General features: G+C 39.7%; 1 protein-coding gene across 3 annotated transcripts in view; it reads right to left on the reverse strand.

The window, feature by feature from the left end:
- Positions 1-15,253, reverse strand: part of LOC145411688 (uncharacterized) — a 171,749-nt gene that overhangs the window by 99,903 nt on the left and 56,593 nt on the right. For all 3 annotated transcript variants that reach the window (XM_080281698.1, XM_080281697.1, XM_080281699.1), the window contains exons 7-11: positions 13,912-14,010; positions 13,543-13,641; positions 12,909-13,013; positions 12,701-12,802; positions 9,648-9,746 (exon numbers count right to left, since the gene is read on the reverse strand). In XM_080281698.1, the coding sequence (XP_080137824.1) occupies positions 9,648-9,746; positions 12,701-12,802; positions 12,909-13,013; positions 13,543-13,641; positions 13,912-14,010 (504 nt within the window). The remainder of the gene's footprint in view (positions 1-9,647; positions 9,747-12,700; positions 12,803-12,908; positions 13,014-13,542; positions 13,642-13,911; positions 14,011-15,253) is intronic.

Below are 15,253 nucleotides of genomic sequence, written 5' to 3' on the forward strand. Positions count from 1 at the left end.
TCTTCTGTCGTAAACCTAGTACCCCCAGGCCTCACATTCAAGGACTCATTGCGCATCTACGTAATCACTATCACTTCTGTACGTTTGAGCCTGCAAATACCTGTACCCTCTTCCTTTATGGCCGAGGTCTCACCATGATACAGCATTACACTCCATATATAAATAATTTTATGTGTGTGTGCCATAATTTTCTTATAGGTTTAGCTGCATGCTGTTTGGAACAAGAAAATGAACCTGCAAAATATTCCAGAATCTTTCATTTTATTCATTCAGTGCATGGAGAGCCTCTAGAGAAACATCATATCTCATGTGCTGAAAATTAACCATTATTAGCAAACCTACACCAAAACTAAAATTGAGACACTTTATACCTCTTTTTCTCAAAACATACTTTTGGTGTCTTCGCCCCTTCAGTGCTAAATGCCTCATGTATACAAAGTATCTAAAACTGACTTCCATCATGGAGTGCAAGAAAATATTCTGAGATCCAAAGGAGTGCACACACTACAAAAGGTTATGTACTAATGCTGTAAGGGATGGACACAAATGAATCTCATCCATGCCACCCTGTTCTCTACCATTTGGTTGCCCTGTCTCCAATTCACACCCTATTTCTCTTATACCTCTCCACACCATCCCTTCTTGTCATCCTTGTTGTTATCTCCAGCAACAAAAGTTGGAGGAGGTTATGTATTCACCTCTGTTTGTCTGTTTGTCCTTAAGATATCTCAAAAAGTTGTTGATGAATTGCTATGAGATTTAGTGGACATATGGGCCATGGTCCAAGGAAGAATTTATTACATTTTGGTGGTGATCTGAGTTGTCTGGTATAGGTAATGACAGAAGTATGGACTCTGTGAGTGCTGTCTATTTGTTGTTGTTTTTCTTTAACCCTGGTCTGTCCGGCAAAGCAAACTGCTTCTTTGGGGCCATTCTACAGGTACATTGCAATACCGTATACACACCACATAGGAAACTGACACCCCATATGGTAGACAGTGCCTCACCAGGGTTAGACCAGGGTCCTTCTTCACAGCAAGGTGCAGAGAAATATCAGGAAGTTTGGCTCCCAGCTACATACTCTGGGTGCACAGTGCCACCAAGTTTAGGCTCCTTGTCAGGGCTTCAGTATCATACTGTACCATAATTAACTTTTTTAAATTCTTAACTGGGTTATTTATATTTACTAATGTAAGTTTGTGTAGCCAATTTTATTGTTTAAAAGACTCCAGCATTCCTGCATGCATCAACCCTGGTCACCTAATTGTGGCTCTCTAAGCTGCTCTATCTCTTGCAGCCTTCCTCTGCAGTCCCTTACATATGAGGCTGCACTTTATGACCTCATCCTGGGTCTTTTTTAGTCTTCCCCTCCCATCCCTATCCTTAACATACACACCTCTCACTCTCATCACTCAATTGTTTTCCTCCATCCTCTCAACATGGCCACACCAGCTCAACAGACCCCTCCTTATCACAGCATTAATACATTCCAGTCCCATCCTTCCTATCACCCCTTTAAATGCAAACCTAACCAGGCCTCACATTCAAGGATGCACAACACATCCATTTAATCATTGTCATTTACGTACGTTTGAGCCTACGACTATCCTCTTCCTTTACTTATGTACATTTGAGCCTACAAATATCCTCTAACATTACTCTCCAGGGTCTCACTACCTTACAGCATTACACTCTTAACACATGCCACATACAAATATCCCTTAGCACAGAGGAAGAGCCCTCTCCATAATGGGAGAGACAACAGCTCCCTGAACTTCCTCCAGCCATTCCTTACCCTTGCCACAGAGCTAGTGCCAGCTGCACCTCCAGCACATAATATGTCCCCCAAATAACAAAACTCACTCTCAAGAGACTCTTCAGCAAGATCAGTTCATTTATGCCTGACAACCTCTACATATTCTCCCCAAAACACCACACAAACAAACACAGCTTGATTTCACAGTGTACCTCAAATACCACAACATCTCTTATGTTCCCACTTACCACAAACACTGCACAAGTTGGAATTACTTCCCACACTTGTGGCATACTGCAAATGGCCATACTCCCTCTGTTATTATAGTACCACCACTAGCACTGGATATCATCACTTTTGTTGTATCCATATTTACTCTCAAACCCTTGTGCCCCATTCCATCTCTCCATTTCCTAAGCCTTTCTTCTGCCTTCTTTTCATTCTCTGTAGTCATCATCAAGTCATCAGCATACAACATCTCCCACGGGAGTCCATTTCTGAAGTCACATGAGAGAGTTTCAAACACTATGGCTAACAATATTGGGCTCATGACTGACTCCTGATGCACACAAACATTCACAGAAAACACGTCACTCAAATCTTCATTCATTCTCACCTGGATGCAAGCACCCTCATACATAGCTGTAACCACTCTAACTAGCCACTCCTCGATCCAAAGTCGCCTATTTCACCATCTCCCAAGGCCTTCTCCAAATCAACAAAAACAAAGTCTAGGACAGCTCCCTGTCTTTCCTGTATATTTTTCTTGCAGCTGTCAGACAATGAATATGGCATCAGTGGTTCCTTTGCCTGACGTAAACCCAAACTGCATCTTGTCAGTATTAACCTTTTCTTGCATCATACCTTCCAAGACATTACCTTTCATTATCTGGTTCAGAAGTTTTATGCCTGTACAATTTCCTCTGTCTAGGGCATCATTCTTCCTCTTATATGCATTTACAATCACACATTTCAGCCAGTCATCTGGGATGACACACTTATATATAATCAAATTTATCAAATCAGTAGCTAAACCCACTCCTATATCTCCTGAGGCCTTCAAAATTTCAGCAGTCAACCCAGACACACCTGTCACCTTCCCCAACTGCATCCTGCCTATTGCCCTACTCAGAGTAGCAGCATCAGTCAGAGGCCATGGGTCAAACACTGGCTATGCAGACCAGACAACATAAGCAACATTCACCTTAAACACCTAGGACCACAAGGCATACAAGCACTCACCAACATATCAAACTACAGCTACTCACACAACATAATACCCAACATCTGGAAGCATGGCAATATCATCACTATCCCTAAACCCAACAAAGACCCCACGTTACCCTCCTCACATCGCCCCATCATACTCCTCTGCACCCCCTCTAAAGTCACTGAACGACTGATACTACAACTAGTCACACCTCACATTCCCCTAGCCCAGTCACAACATGGCTTGAGGCCACTACACTCCACAAACACCCTTCTTACATACCTTACACAGAGAGTTTTCGATGGCATGAATTCAGCTAGGCCACCACACAGAACACTCCTAGTCACACTAGACATTAGCAAAGCTTTTGATGCCATCCCCCGCCACAACCTCACAAACAAAATACTCAACACAAACATGCACAATAACACAAAAAGATGGCTGGCAAACTACTTAGCAGGCAGATGTGCAAACGTAGCATTTGCCGGTCAGTCTTCTAACATCAGAAACTTCACAAACGGCGTCCCCCAAGGATCTGTTTTGTCCCCTACACTCTTTAATCTATACATGCACGACGTACCCACACCCCACACACCACAGATACACATAGCTTCCTATGCAGATGATATAACACTTACATGTACACACCAAAATGCAAACACTGCTGCACACATCATTCAACCTCAACACACTACATGAATGGTTCACCACAAACGGGCTCAAAATAGCCCCAGCCAAATCTACAGTGACTCTTCTCACAAACTGGACAGCAGAACACAGTCACATCCCACACCTCACCATAAACAACACTCCCCTACCACACACACACACCCAAAATCATTGGTGTAACATACATCAATGTCATTTAAACAACACATCACAAACATTAAAAATAAAATAACACCAAGACTCAATGCTTTGAGGTCACTTGCCCATACAACATTCAGACACAACAAAGAAACCACCACCACAGTATACAAACAATACATACGTTCAGTGATGAATTATGCAAGCCCTGCCTGGGCTTCTAACCTCACCAAAACACACTACAACACTCTACAGACCATACAGAACAAGGCCCTAAAAATAATCACAGGATGCACAGCTACTACACCCACAGACCACCTACATCAAGAAACCAAAGTCCTCAAAGTCAAGGATCACCTAGACATGAGAGGCACCCAGTTTCTTGCTGCAGCCTCCACAAACCCACAACATCCACTACAGTACATGGCAGCACATCCACCCACACCAAGGAACATCAAAACAACACGCAGCACACGATACCATACACAAATACTGTCATCTCTCCTCCCTCGCCCACCTCAGACCAGCTTCCAGAAGCATATCCACACTCAGATCACTCGCCGCTCCATTCAGTCACTTAAAGACAACACACAGCTGCATGCACGGCCTCCTGACATCCACCCTTCTGAATCCTATCTTTCTCGTGAGGACAGGGTCCACCTGGCCAGGCTGAGATGTGTGCACCATCCAGCCCTCTTAAGCTACCAGAAGAGGCTGGATGACTCCGTCGCTGATGCCTGTCCAGGATGCAACACAGCACCCCTTACTATTAAGCACAATATGGAAGACTGCATTGCACACAGTCACCTACGCCAACAACACAACATACACTCTTTGAGAGCTCTGTGGGAAAGCCCGGTCTCGGCCATGGCCTTCCTAAGGGACTCGGGGCTGTTCAGCCAGACTGCCTAGGGAACAGCTACTAATACTACTACACTGGCTATGCTGACTCCAAACTTTCTCTGTGCCAGTCAAACTCCTCCTTATTGGAACACATGATTTATATTGAACTTATTATTCTAGGCCTATGGACAACGTAGTTAGCAGATGGCATTCAACTGTTTGATGTACTGTACTATTTCTGTATTCATACATTATTTGCAGCACTAGCTGTGTTTAATCAAAAGTAAGTAGTTTATGTATATACTGTGGTAAGAAATATCAGAAGAAAAACTGTTTCCATGCCATGTTGGATGTAATTGGTAAAGTGTTAGTAGACCTAGGTACTGTACTTTGTTGCAGAAATTACAAACATTGTATACACCTATGCTATACTGATTTCTTGAAAGTAAATAGAGGCATTTTTTTTTTTTTTTTTTACACTTTTAGTGGACATGCTTTCACTAGAACTTTCTTTATGCTCCAGCAAGTTTTGTCAAGTAACTGACAAACATCTCCAGAACTTAATCTTATATATACAAATGCAGTGGGCTATAACAGAGGGAAAAGAGGTGGGCTGGTGATTGCTGTGGTGAAGTGTGGTCATAATGTGTAGCACCATGGTTGTGTGTGTGTGTGTATTTACCTATTTGTAGTATACAGGAATTGAGCAATGCTCGTGTTGTCCTGTCTCCAAATCCACATTTATCAAGTCTACCTTTACACACATGAATGTTTTTCTCATGCACACCTCTTTGTCTAAGTCTTTCCAAATATTTATGTATTTACCTAATATACCTAATTGTGATATACACGGAATGTGCTATGCTCGTGGGTTTCTGTCGCTGTTTCTCAATAAGTCAAATTTAGCTTTAAACTCGTTTAAGTTTTTAGACTGGACGATCTCTTTGTCCAGGCTATTCCATAAGTCTATACTTCTGTAAGGAAAGCTATATTTCTTGATATCCTTCAAGCAGCTTGACTTTTTCAATTTCATTCTGTGTCCTCTTGTTGCTCTCTTATCCCATACAAACAGATCTTCTTTGTCAATTTTATCTACTCCCACCATGGTCCTGAACACTGAAATCTTATCTCCCCTCTTTCTCCTTTCCTCTAAGGAAGGCAAATCCAGCTTTTCCAGCCTCTCTCTGTATGACAGGCCTGCCAGACTGGGGACCATCTTGGTTGCTGTTCTTTGTATTCTCTCAATCTTGTTTATATCTTTCTTTTTGTGTGGGGACCACACTACCGCTGCATGTTCTAACCTGGGGCGGATCATGGCCACTATCAATTTTTTCATCATCTCCTCATCCATATAATGAAATGCTACTCTTATGTTAGTCAAGAGTTTATAAGTCTCTCCAACTATCTTGTTAATGTGCTTTTCTGGTGACAAACTATCTTGGACCAGCACTCCCAAATCTTTCTCTTCTCTCATTTTTGTGATTAATTCATTACCCAAAAAATAATTCAGTGATGGCCTCCTTGTACTTTTACCCATTTCCAATATTTTACATTTCTTTACATTAAATTTCATTTCTCACGTCCGGCTTCAATCATGTATCCTATCCAAATCCTCATGCAGCATTTTACAATCCTCCTCAACCTCTACCTTCCTCAAGATCTTTACATCATCAGCAAACAGACTTGCATAACTGTTCACTCCATCTACCATATCATTTACGTAAATCAGGAACATTACTGGCGCTAACACCGAGCCTTGAGGGACTCCACTTGTTACTTCCTTCCATCCAGACATCCTATCATTTATTACTGTCCTCATTTGTCTGTCTCTCAAAAAGTCTCTCATCCATTCCAGAAGTTTCCCCTTCAGTCCTCCTATATATTCTAGTTTCCACATTAGTCTCTTATGGGGTACCTTATCAAAGGCCTTCTCTAAGTCTAAGTACACACAATCCACCCAACCATCTCTTTCCTGTACCACGTCAATCGCTCTTGAGTAAAAGCGCAACAAGTTAGAAACACATGACCCTCCACTTCTGAATCCAAACTGACATTCAGCCAAAATATTCATCTCTTCTAGATATTTTATCCATCTGTCTTTCAGGATTCTCTCGCACAATTTTGCAACCATGCTGGTTAGAGGTACTGGTCTATAATTCAGGGGTTCTTCCTTGTTTCCTCCCTTATAAATTGGTACCACATTTACCCTCTTCCATTCTTGTGGCACTTTCCCCTCTTCCAGAGAACACACGATTAAACTGTGAATTTTATCCGCCAGTTGTTCTCTGCATTCCTTCAGTACCCAATTAGAAATTCCATCAGGTCCTGGGGCTTTCCTTACATCTTGAGTTTCCAGTAATTTATACACTTCCTGTACCTCCACTTTTATATCTTTTATCACTGGTACATTTCTAATCACTCCCTCCCCTTCCACAAACTCTTTTTCATTAGTGAAAACCGATTGGAAACATTTGTTCATTATTTCTGCTTTCATTGCTACATCTTTATAGACCTCTCCTTTTACTTTCAGTCTGGTGATTCCTTCCTTTTGTTTCAATTTGCCATTAACAAATCTATAAAACAGTTTGGGTTCATCCTTACATTTGTCTATTATACCTTTTTCAAAATTCCTTTCTTCTTCTCTACGTATTCTTGTGTATTCATTTCTAATTCTTTTATATTCTTCCTTTGTTCTGTTGTTACCTCTCTTTCTCCAATTGTTCCACGCCTTATCTCTCTCTTTTTTTTGCTATCATACACCTTCTATTAAACCACTCCTTTTTCCTGTTTTCTTTCCCTCTAACTCTTGGTACAAATTTTTCCACTCCCAAATTATAGAGGTCTAGAAAGATATCCCACTTCCTCTGTATCTCTCTTGTTTCTCTGAATTTTCTCCAATCTGCATTTTCAAAGAAGTTTCTCAATCCTGTAAAATTTGCTTTTCCAAAGTTGTATCTTCTCTGTCTATGAAGCTCGTCTCTTGGCTCGATGTTCCCTATTATCATCTGGAACTCAATGACCACATGATCACTTTTTCCTAAAGGACAGAGATATTTCAATGATTCTATTACATCGGGTTCTTTGGTAAACAGTAAATCTAACCTTGCTGGTGTGTCCTCACCTCGAAACCATGTCTATTCTTTGACCCATTGCGTCATCACATTATTCATTATTATATTTAATAACATTGTGCCCCACGAATCCTTGCCGCCTCCCGAGTACCATTCCTCCCAGTTCACCTCTTTACAGTTAAAGTCACCCACCAAAATTATATTATTGCTTTTCTCTATTTTTTGTAAATAGCTGGCCATATCTGACAACATCTGGTATTTGTCATCATTCCATGCTCTCGTCTTAGGGGGAACATACACTACCGCCATATCTCTCTTAACATTCTCTCCAGTTTCTAATTTCATATATATCACTTCAGCCCTGCCTTCTCCCATTTCCACAGTATCAACATTTAAATTGTTCTTCACTGCTATCATCACTCCTCCTCCCGTTTTTTCTTTTCTGTCTTTTCTCCACAGTTTGTATTTACCATCTCCCAAATGAACATCAATATCTTCTCTTAATTTGGTCTCTACAAAGCACATGACATCAGGTTCATGTTCTCTCAAAAAATTGTTAATTTCAAGCCTTGCTGATATAAAACCATCAACATTAGTATATATCACCTTCAAATTATTTTTGATGTTTTTTATACCCTCTTCTCGCCTACTCTCCATCAGTACCACTTCCTCAACTTCTGATCTTTCACAGCCATCCCCCTTAGTTTCCTTCACTTCTATTTCCTTAAATACCACTTCCTTACTTTCATATCCATTACTCTCCAAAAAAAAGTATTACATTCTTCCTCTGTCCTCTTATCATTTTTTTCCTTTACTTCTTCCTTCAATGATTTTAAAACTTCTCTTTCTTCTTCATTCTAGATCTTTTCTTATTATAATATTTTCCATCCCTGCCTCTTTGCTTAATTTCCAGGTCACTTTAAGTATATCATCTACTACACTTTCTGCTGACAACTTGACTCTCATTGGTCTTGTTTCCCCTTTCTTATAAAGCCCTATTCTCCTTACTTCAATTTCTTTTACCCACTTGTCTCCTTCGGGATCAATCTTGCCTAATATTCCTCTTACCGGGTTCGTGTCTTTCTCGAGTCTCACGGATCTAACCTTCTCTTCCTCCTCCCTGTTTCCAAATATTACCACGCATCTGTTCCTTTCTACAGTTTCTCTCACTATTTTCTCTTTTTTCTTCAGTATTTTCACTACATTTTCTTCCAATTTTATCGTGTTCATTTCTCTTTCTTCCTGGATGATTTCTCTTAAGCTGACCACTTCTTTCTGTTCTTCTTCTAAGTCTACCCACTTTGCCTTATGCTCTTCCAATACACTGCTCACCTTCTATGTTTTATTTGTACTCTTTTCTAGTTTTCTCCTCAATTCAATATTTTCATGCTTCAAATTTCTTATCTCTTCATTTGCCATCTCATTAGACTGGATCAGACTCTGTATAGTAATCTCCGTATTCTCAGACACATCTTTTAACACTAGATTCTCCACTTTCTTTTCAAGTTCACTAATCTTCATAATCAGTGTTTTAACCAGATCCATGACATTAGTATTTCTATCAAATCCTGGAAATTCGAGTCCCTCAGTGTTTACATTTTTGGCCATGATTGAGGTTGGTTACACATACAGTACCAAAACAGCTGTTACCGAAAATACTACAAACATTCATGTATACTCTTGCCAATAAATCTTTTCATTTTTAGTAGTCTATATTAACTTACAGTATTTTAAACTGAAAACAAGACCATGGAGATAGGACAAACATAATTCCTGAAAACTACTTAAGGTTTGCAGCGGTGGCTGAGCCTTGGCCCGGGAGCAGTTAAGACACGTCCGTTCGCTGTGGCTGTCCGTGTGTGTGTGTGTGTGTGTGTGTGTGTGGACACGCTTGTGTGAATAGTTTCTAAATTAAAAAATATACCATTATTGTCATAGGGTGATTTAAGGTTTATGTTACCTTCCCTGTCAACTGTATTCACAAGTGCCCCAGCCTCCAGCAACCGCATAACAATTTTCTTATGACCATTCTTGGCAGCAGTTTTAAGTGGCGTCCATCCTGTCAATAAAAGTGCAAGTCTGTCAGTGAGAATCAGTTGACAGAAGATAATCGTTCATATATTGTACACAGCTCCTTATGTCTGGCATTAATTAATATCCTTTACACAGTTTTTAAATCTGTGTTACAGTACTACTATATAAATTTGTTGATATTCAGCTTTTAAGATATGTTACCAGAATATATAGTCATGTCAGTTCCATGGTACCTGAAAAATCGCATAGTAAGATTTCTTAACAGATATGGATTGTCTAATATGTCTCGAACAATGTTTAAATTCTATAAAAATGCTGTAGTGGAAGATATGCCCAGAAGAGCCTGTATTGTACCAAGAATACCATAAGAATATGACAAAGTAACAAAAGAAAGCTTACTAACATTAATGTAAACTAAATGTGTATGATACCGTTTGCTATGGGTACCACAAAATTAATTTTTAATGTGGTTATTGACACTGAAACTTGAAGATATAAATCTATATGCTGTACAGCACATGTTCAGGTGAGCTGGTGACCTGACTGGCCCTGAACCAACCTTAAATGAGAGTTGACCAAACTGGATATGAATTGACAAAAATGGACCACAATTACTCTCACTTGGTCTGAATGTGTCAGAAATTAATTAAAAGAATGGCAATAAGTATAATGACATACTTGAAGTGGCTTGACCCCACCCCTCACTTAATCTGTTTCTCATTTGTTCATGTAGGAGATTTATATATTACAATACTCTATTAGAAAAATAGTCATTGTACCAGTTGACTGATATGTTAGCTGATTAGTATACCTGATGATTGTTATGCCATATTTCAGGTATGTAGTCAATAAACATGCATGTTTGCACCTGTCAGTGCTATAATCAGGACCAAAACTCCATGTTCTCGTAATTACACACGTTTCTGTTGAAGTACAGTAATCCCTCCAATATCCGACGTAATAGAGCCATAGGCAGGTCCGGATAGTGGTCCTGTCCGGATATTGGGCCCCAGCTTATGGACTTGTACTTATGGACCCTAACTCAGAGAAACACCTATACAACTCCCTCTGGACATGCATAGCACCTATTTAAGACCCAAATCACACCAATAAGGCACATAAAAGACTGAAATAAATGCAAAAGAACCATAACATGAGGTTTTAGAGGTGAGTTTATACAATATTAAACATTCTGGGTACTTACAAGTCCCTGGCTCCTGGACTGGTTTGAACCGCCAGTTTGCAGTCCACAGTTAATCCTCTGCACTCTAAATTCTAATTTCTTAACACTGCACAACACTGTAAATTCCTGTGTGTTCTAGTGGCGAGGTATTGCAGTTTAGTCACTGTTTATTCACAAAAAACAAGCACCTGTGGCTTGCACTGCTATGAGCATCTGCTCTCAATTGGAGTTAGCCTGTGACTGTTGATGATGGCGGGGTAACAGAGTTGCCAGATCGCAATGGCCACATTACCAATCTCCTCAACTTTCATTACCAAATTTAACTTTTCATTACCAAATTTGTTAAACTAGCATTTATTCTTCACTAATTATATATACAAGTGGAAATACATGTAATCACTCTCCTTCTAATTAACACCATGTTGATTATTTTCACGCTATGTAGGGTAACATATTAATCAGAGAGAGCAAACAATCCACCATCTCCATCCTGTGTATCCTCATACATGTGAAAAATCCATTTGGTAATGCATTATTCTGATTCATTACCAAACGAATTTTTCATTACCAAATTGGCCCACGCTTGGTAATGAAAAATACCAAATGGCAACCCTGACAGGGAAGGGGGGAGGGGGGAGGAAGGAAGGGGTGAAGGGACCATGGTGTAACAGCTGTTTGGCACCAGGCGGCAATTTCAAATTACGGGTGGGAAAAAAGTTAGATTTTTTTCGAATTTTTTGCGGTTTTTGGCCCATTTTGAGAATATTGGATCCCAGGACGATTATGTCCGGTTAGTGGGTATGTTCAGATATTGGGCGTTTGGATATTAGAGGGATTACTGTATTTCCTCTTTCTTCTGCCTATGGGTGACTCTACACTGAGTGACAAGCCAAATGGTTTCCTGTACACTAGGAAACCATTTACTACACTGGGTGGTAACCATATAACCAAATTATGGCACCTCGTGGTTTAGTGGGTAATTAAGGTGCTCCAATTGGATTGAGCCTGTATAGGTTTATATCCAAGGGATGGTTGGGGTTTATTGCTTACTTAATGCCACTAGGGGATGAGTGAGGCTGGTCACTCATCTTAAATGTCAAGACCAGCTTGCCTAGCCCTGGGCTCCTACACTCCTCTTAGGGCAACATAGGATTGGATGATGAATGGATGGAGGGATTCTCTTGAAGTAATGGCTACACTGTGAAACCAGACACTTTACTTCCCAGTATTTACTGTCTGTATGCACTAAAATGGGATTTTTATTCACCTGCAGGAGTTATATACTTATGACTTCAGTGCTAAATCAAGAAAACCTGACTAAAATTATACCGTAGATCATCTGTCAGTATTGTATGTCAGACATTATCCATCTGGCAGCTGACTCAAGTCATCACACATAATTTTTTAGCTGTACAGCATGTTCAGGTGAGCTTGCTACCAAGCACAGGCCATTATTCTTCATGAACTGAAATTCTTCATTCATCACTAAATGATGGCACTGGTGTGCTAAGCCTGCGACATTTTAATGGAAGAGCAAGAATGTTAAATGTAGCAAGCAGCCCATTTCAGACTGGTAATTTCTACATACATACAGTAGGGGACAATGCTTTGGCCTGACCAAACCACTTTCTCCTACATCAGCAAAAGCTTCTTCTGGAAATCATGCCTTCTCAGCTAATGAGAAAGATGACCAACTTGGAGCATGTATATACAGATTGGGAGTCAAGTAGGGCAGCTTCAGTAAAACATTCTGTATGAACAGTACAGTATTGTTTACTAAGTATAGCTTTACTTACCAGCAGTATTTGCATGATTAACATCAACCCCAGAGACTTCTGTGAGCATGTATACCAGTTCTGTATGACCCTTTTCAGCAGCACCAAATAGTGCGGTGTTTCCTGTGGGGTTGGGGGAATATAAGAATTTTTTTTGTTTATGTAAATTGACCTTTTTACATTTATGCACAGAATATATCATTTTGGAAAAATAATAAATTTTACATACCATTGTTGTTTGCTGAATTCAAGTCAAAGTCAGGATAGTTTTTCATAAGAAACTCCACGACATCTTCTCGACCAAGCTCTGTGGCTATTGCAAATGCTTTAGATCCTGTAATATGAAAAAGTTTGACATTTTATCATTTCAGATGTTTAACTTTCAGTTTCCATTACTTATTCTGAATTATCATAATTTTATATATATAAAATGTAAGACAGATGCTACATTTTCTACCACCATTACTGTAAAGGATGCCTGGCCACAATTAAGGATTGAATTCTGCCTGCAGAGATTTGCAAGGTGTTTAATGGGCACCACATATACAGGGTGAAAAATCAAGCCAAACATGTTCTTAGTACAGTATCTGATAACATTATAAATAACACTTGAATAAGAACATATGATTTTTTTTTTTTTTTTAATGCATTTGCAAGCATACATTTTCTGCCTACAGTTGTTTTCTGTAGACACACAGGAAGTTAAATCTCGGGCACTTGTAATTTTCACTATGGCATGGAAGTCAATCTTTCTGGGTTTGATTTAACCATATGAGTGTGGTGAGGAGGGAAAGGTTATGGTTAGGTAACCTTGTGGAAACTGACTGGAAAATGCAACACCAGTTAATTATTTGATAACCAACCTTTGTTATTTTTGGCATTGAGATTGGCACCTCCATCTAGTAGCATTTTTACAAGAAGTGGGTCACCACTTTGGGCTGCAGACATTATAGGTGTCCAGCCTGAAGCATTAGAAACATGTAAAATTATTACATTAACAGTTATTAAAAACAGGTAGTAAAGATACACAGAAGCAGTAATCAAAATCATGTAGTGAAGATAAATACAAGTCAGTACATGAGATATTCTGAGTTAGTTCTATAATCATTATACAATACAGTGTATCAGATGATACATAAAACTGTTTAAGATACTTTCATATTATAAGTAAATTTATCCTTAACTGGACAAACAATAACTTAAAACATCATTTATGGGCAAAATACTCTTACCCTCATTATCAGCAGCATTGCAGTCAGCTCCAGTGTCTAATAACTTCTTCACAACTTTCTTGTGACCTTTTTGGACTGCAGCTTTAAGAGGAGTCCATCCTGATAAATGGTGATCATCATAAAAGTAAGAAGATAAACTTGGAGCTATTATTACATAGGAATAGGAATACTGTACACAAGTATTTGTGGAGGGTGGAAGGGAGAAGGGAAAGAGCAGTATCTCTGACTGGGGTAAAAATACAGTAATCTTGTTGTTTTTAATGCATCAGAGACTCAGTTTTTACACCTGTCAACCCGACAAACTATTCCACAGGAGTACCCACTAATGTTTAATAATATCCAGCTCAATCCTGCATCATCCTTGAACATGCTTGGGGTTTCATTCACTTGAGACTTATCTTGGAAAGATCATATTGCATCTCTTGTAAAATCTGCTTCCAAGAGATTAGGTGTGCTAAGCTGACTCCATACCATCTTTACCTCTGCACAATTGTTGACTTTATACACGGGTTTTGTTTGCTCCTGTGTAGAGTACAACTTTCATGTGTTGGGAGGCTCCCCACACACAGCTTTCTCAATACGTTGGAGTCAAAGGCTTTTCATCTCATTAACTCTTCTCCTCTTACCGGCTCCCTTCAACCTCTGTGACTTTGCCGCACTGTTGCATCTTTATCTCTTTTCTGTTGCCACTTCAGTGGTCACTGTTCGTCTGAACTTTCTGGTTGCAGCCCTCCACCTCTACGACAGGTGTGTAGCACCTGTCGAGCAACAAACTCTCATCCCTTTTCTGTCCAGCTCTCTAGTGTAAGAGTTAACTATTACTCCCAGTCCTTCATTTATGCAACAAGTCAACTCTGGAACTGTCTCCCTCTGTCTGTATTTCCTACTTCCTATGGTCTCCAGTCTTTCAAACGTAGTGTGTCCAAGCATCTCAAAATGAAATGATCTTGAATTTGGCCCTCTTCTGTTTTTTGTTTTTTTCTTAGAAGGAACTGTTTGCGGGCTCCTAGCCTTTGGTTCCTTCTTCCTTGCATAAAAAAAAAAAATAAATAAAAGTAAGACTATGGTGTGTCATGAAAATGAAAAGTCAAGAGTAAGAGCAGTGGAGATGGGACTGCTGAGGAATGTATGTGGAGTACAGAGGGTGGATAGGATACAAAATACAGTAATGTGATTCATGAAAGATGTGGAGTGAGGAAGTCGGTGGACACCAGAATTGAAGAAAGTGTACTGTGATGGTATGGTCATGTGGAGGGATTGGATACCAATAGAGTGGTGAAAAAAGGTATATCTGAGTGAATTTGGAGGAAGGAGGAGGTAAGGTAGACTAAGGAGAAGGTGG

The sequence above is a fragment of the Coenobita brevimanus genome, chromosome 90 (genome assembly GCF_032717465.1).
Source record: "Coenobita brevimanus isolate Jiangsu-jjx chromosome 90, ASM3271746v2, whole genome shotgun sequence".
In the NCBI taxonomy this organism is placed as follows: Eukaryota; Metazoa; Arthropoda; class Malacostraca; order Decapoda; family Coenobitidae; genus Coenobita; species Coenobita brevimanus.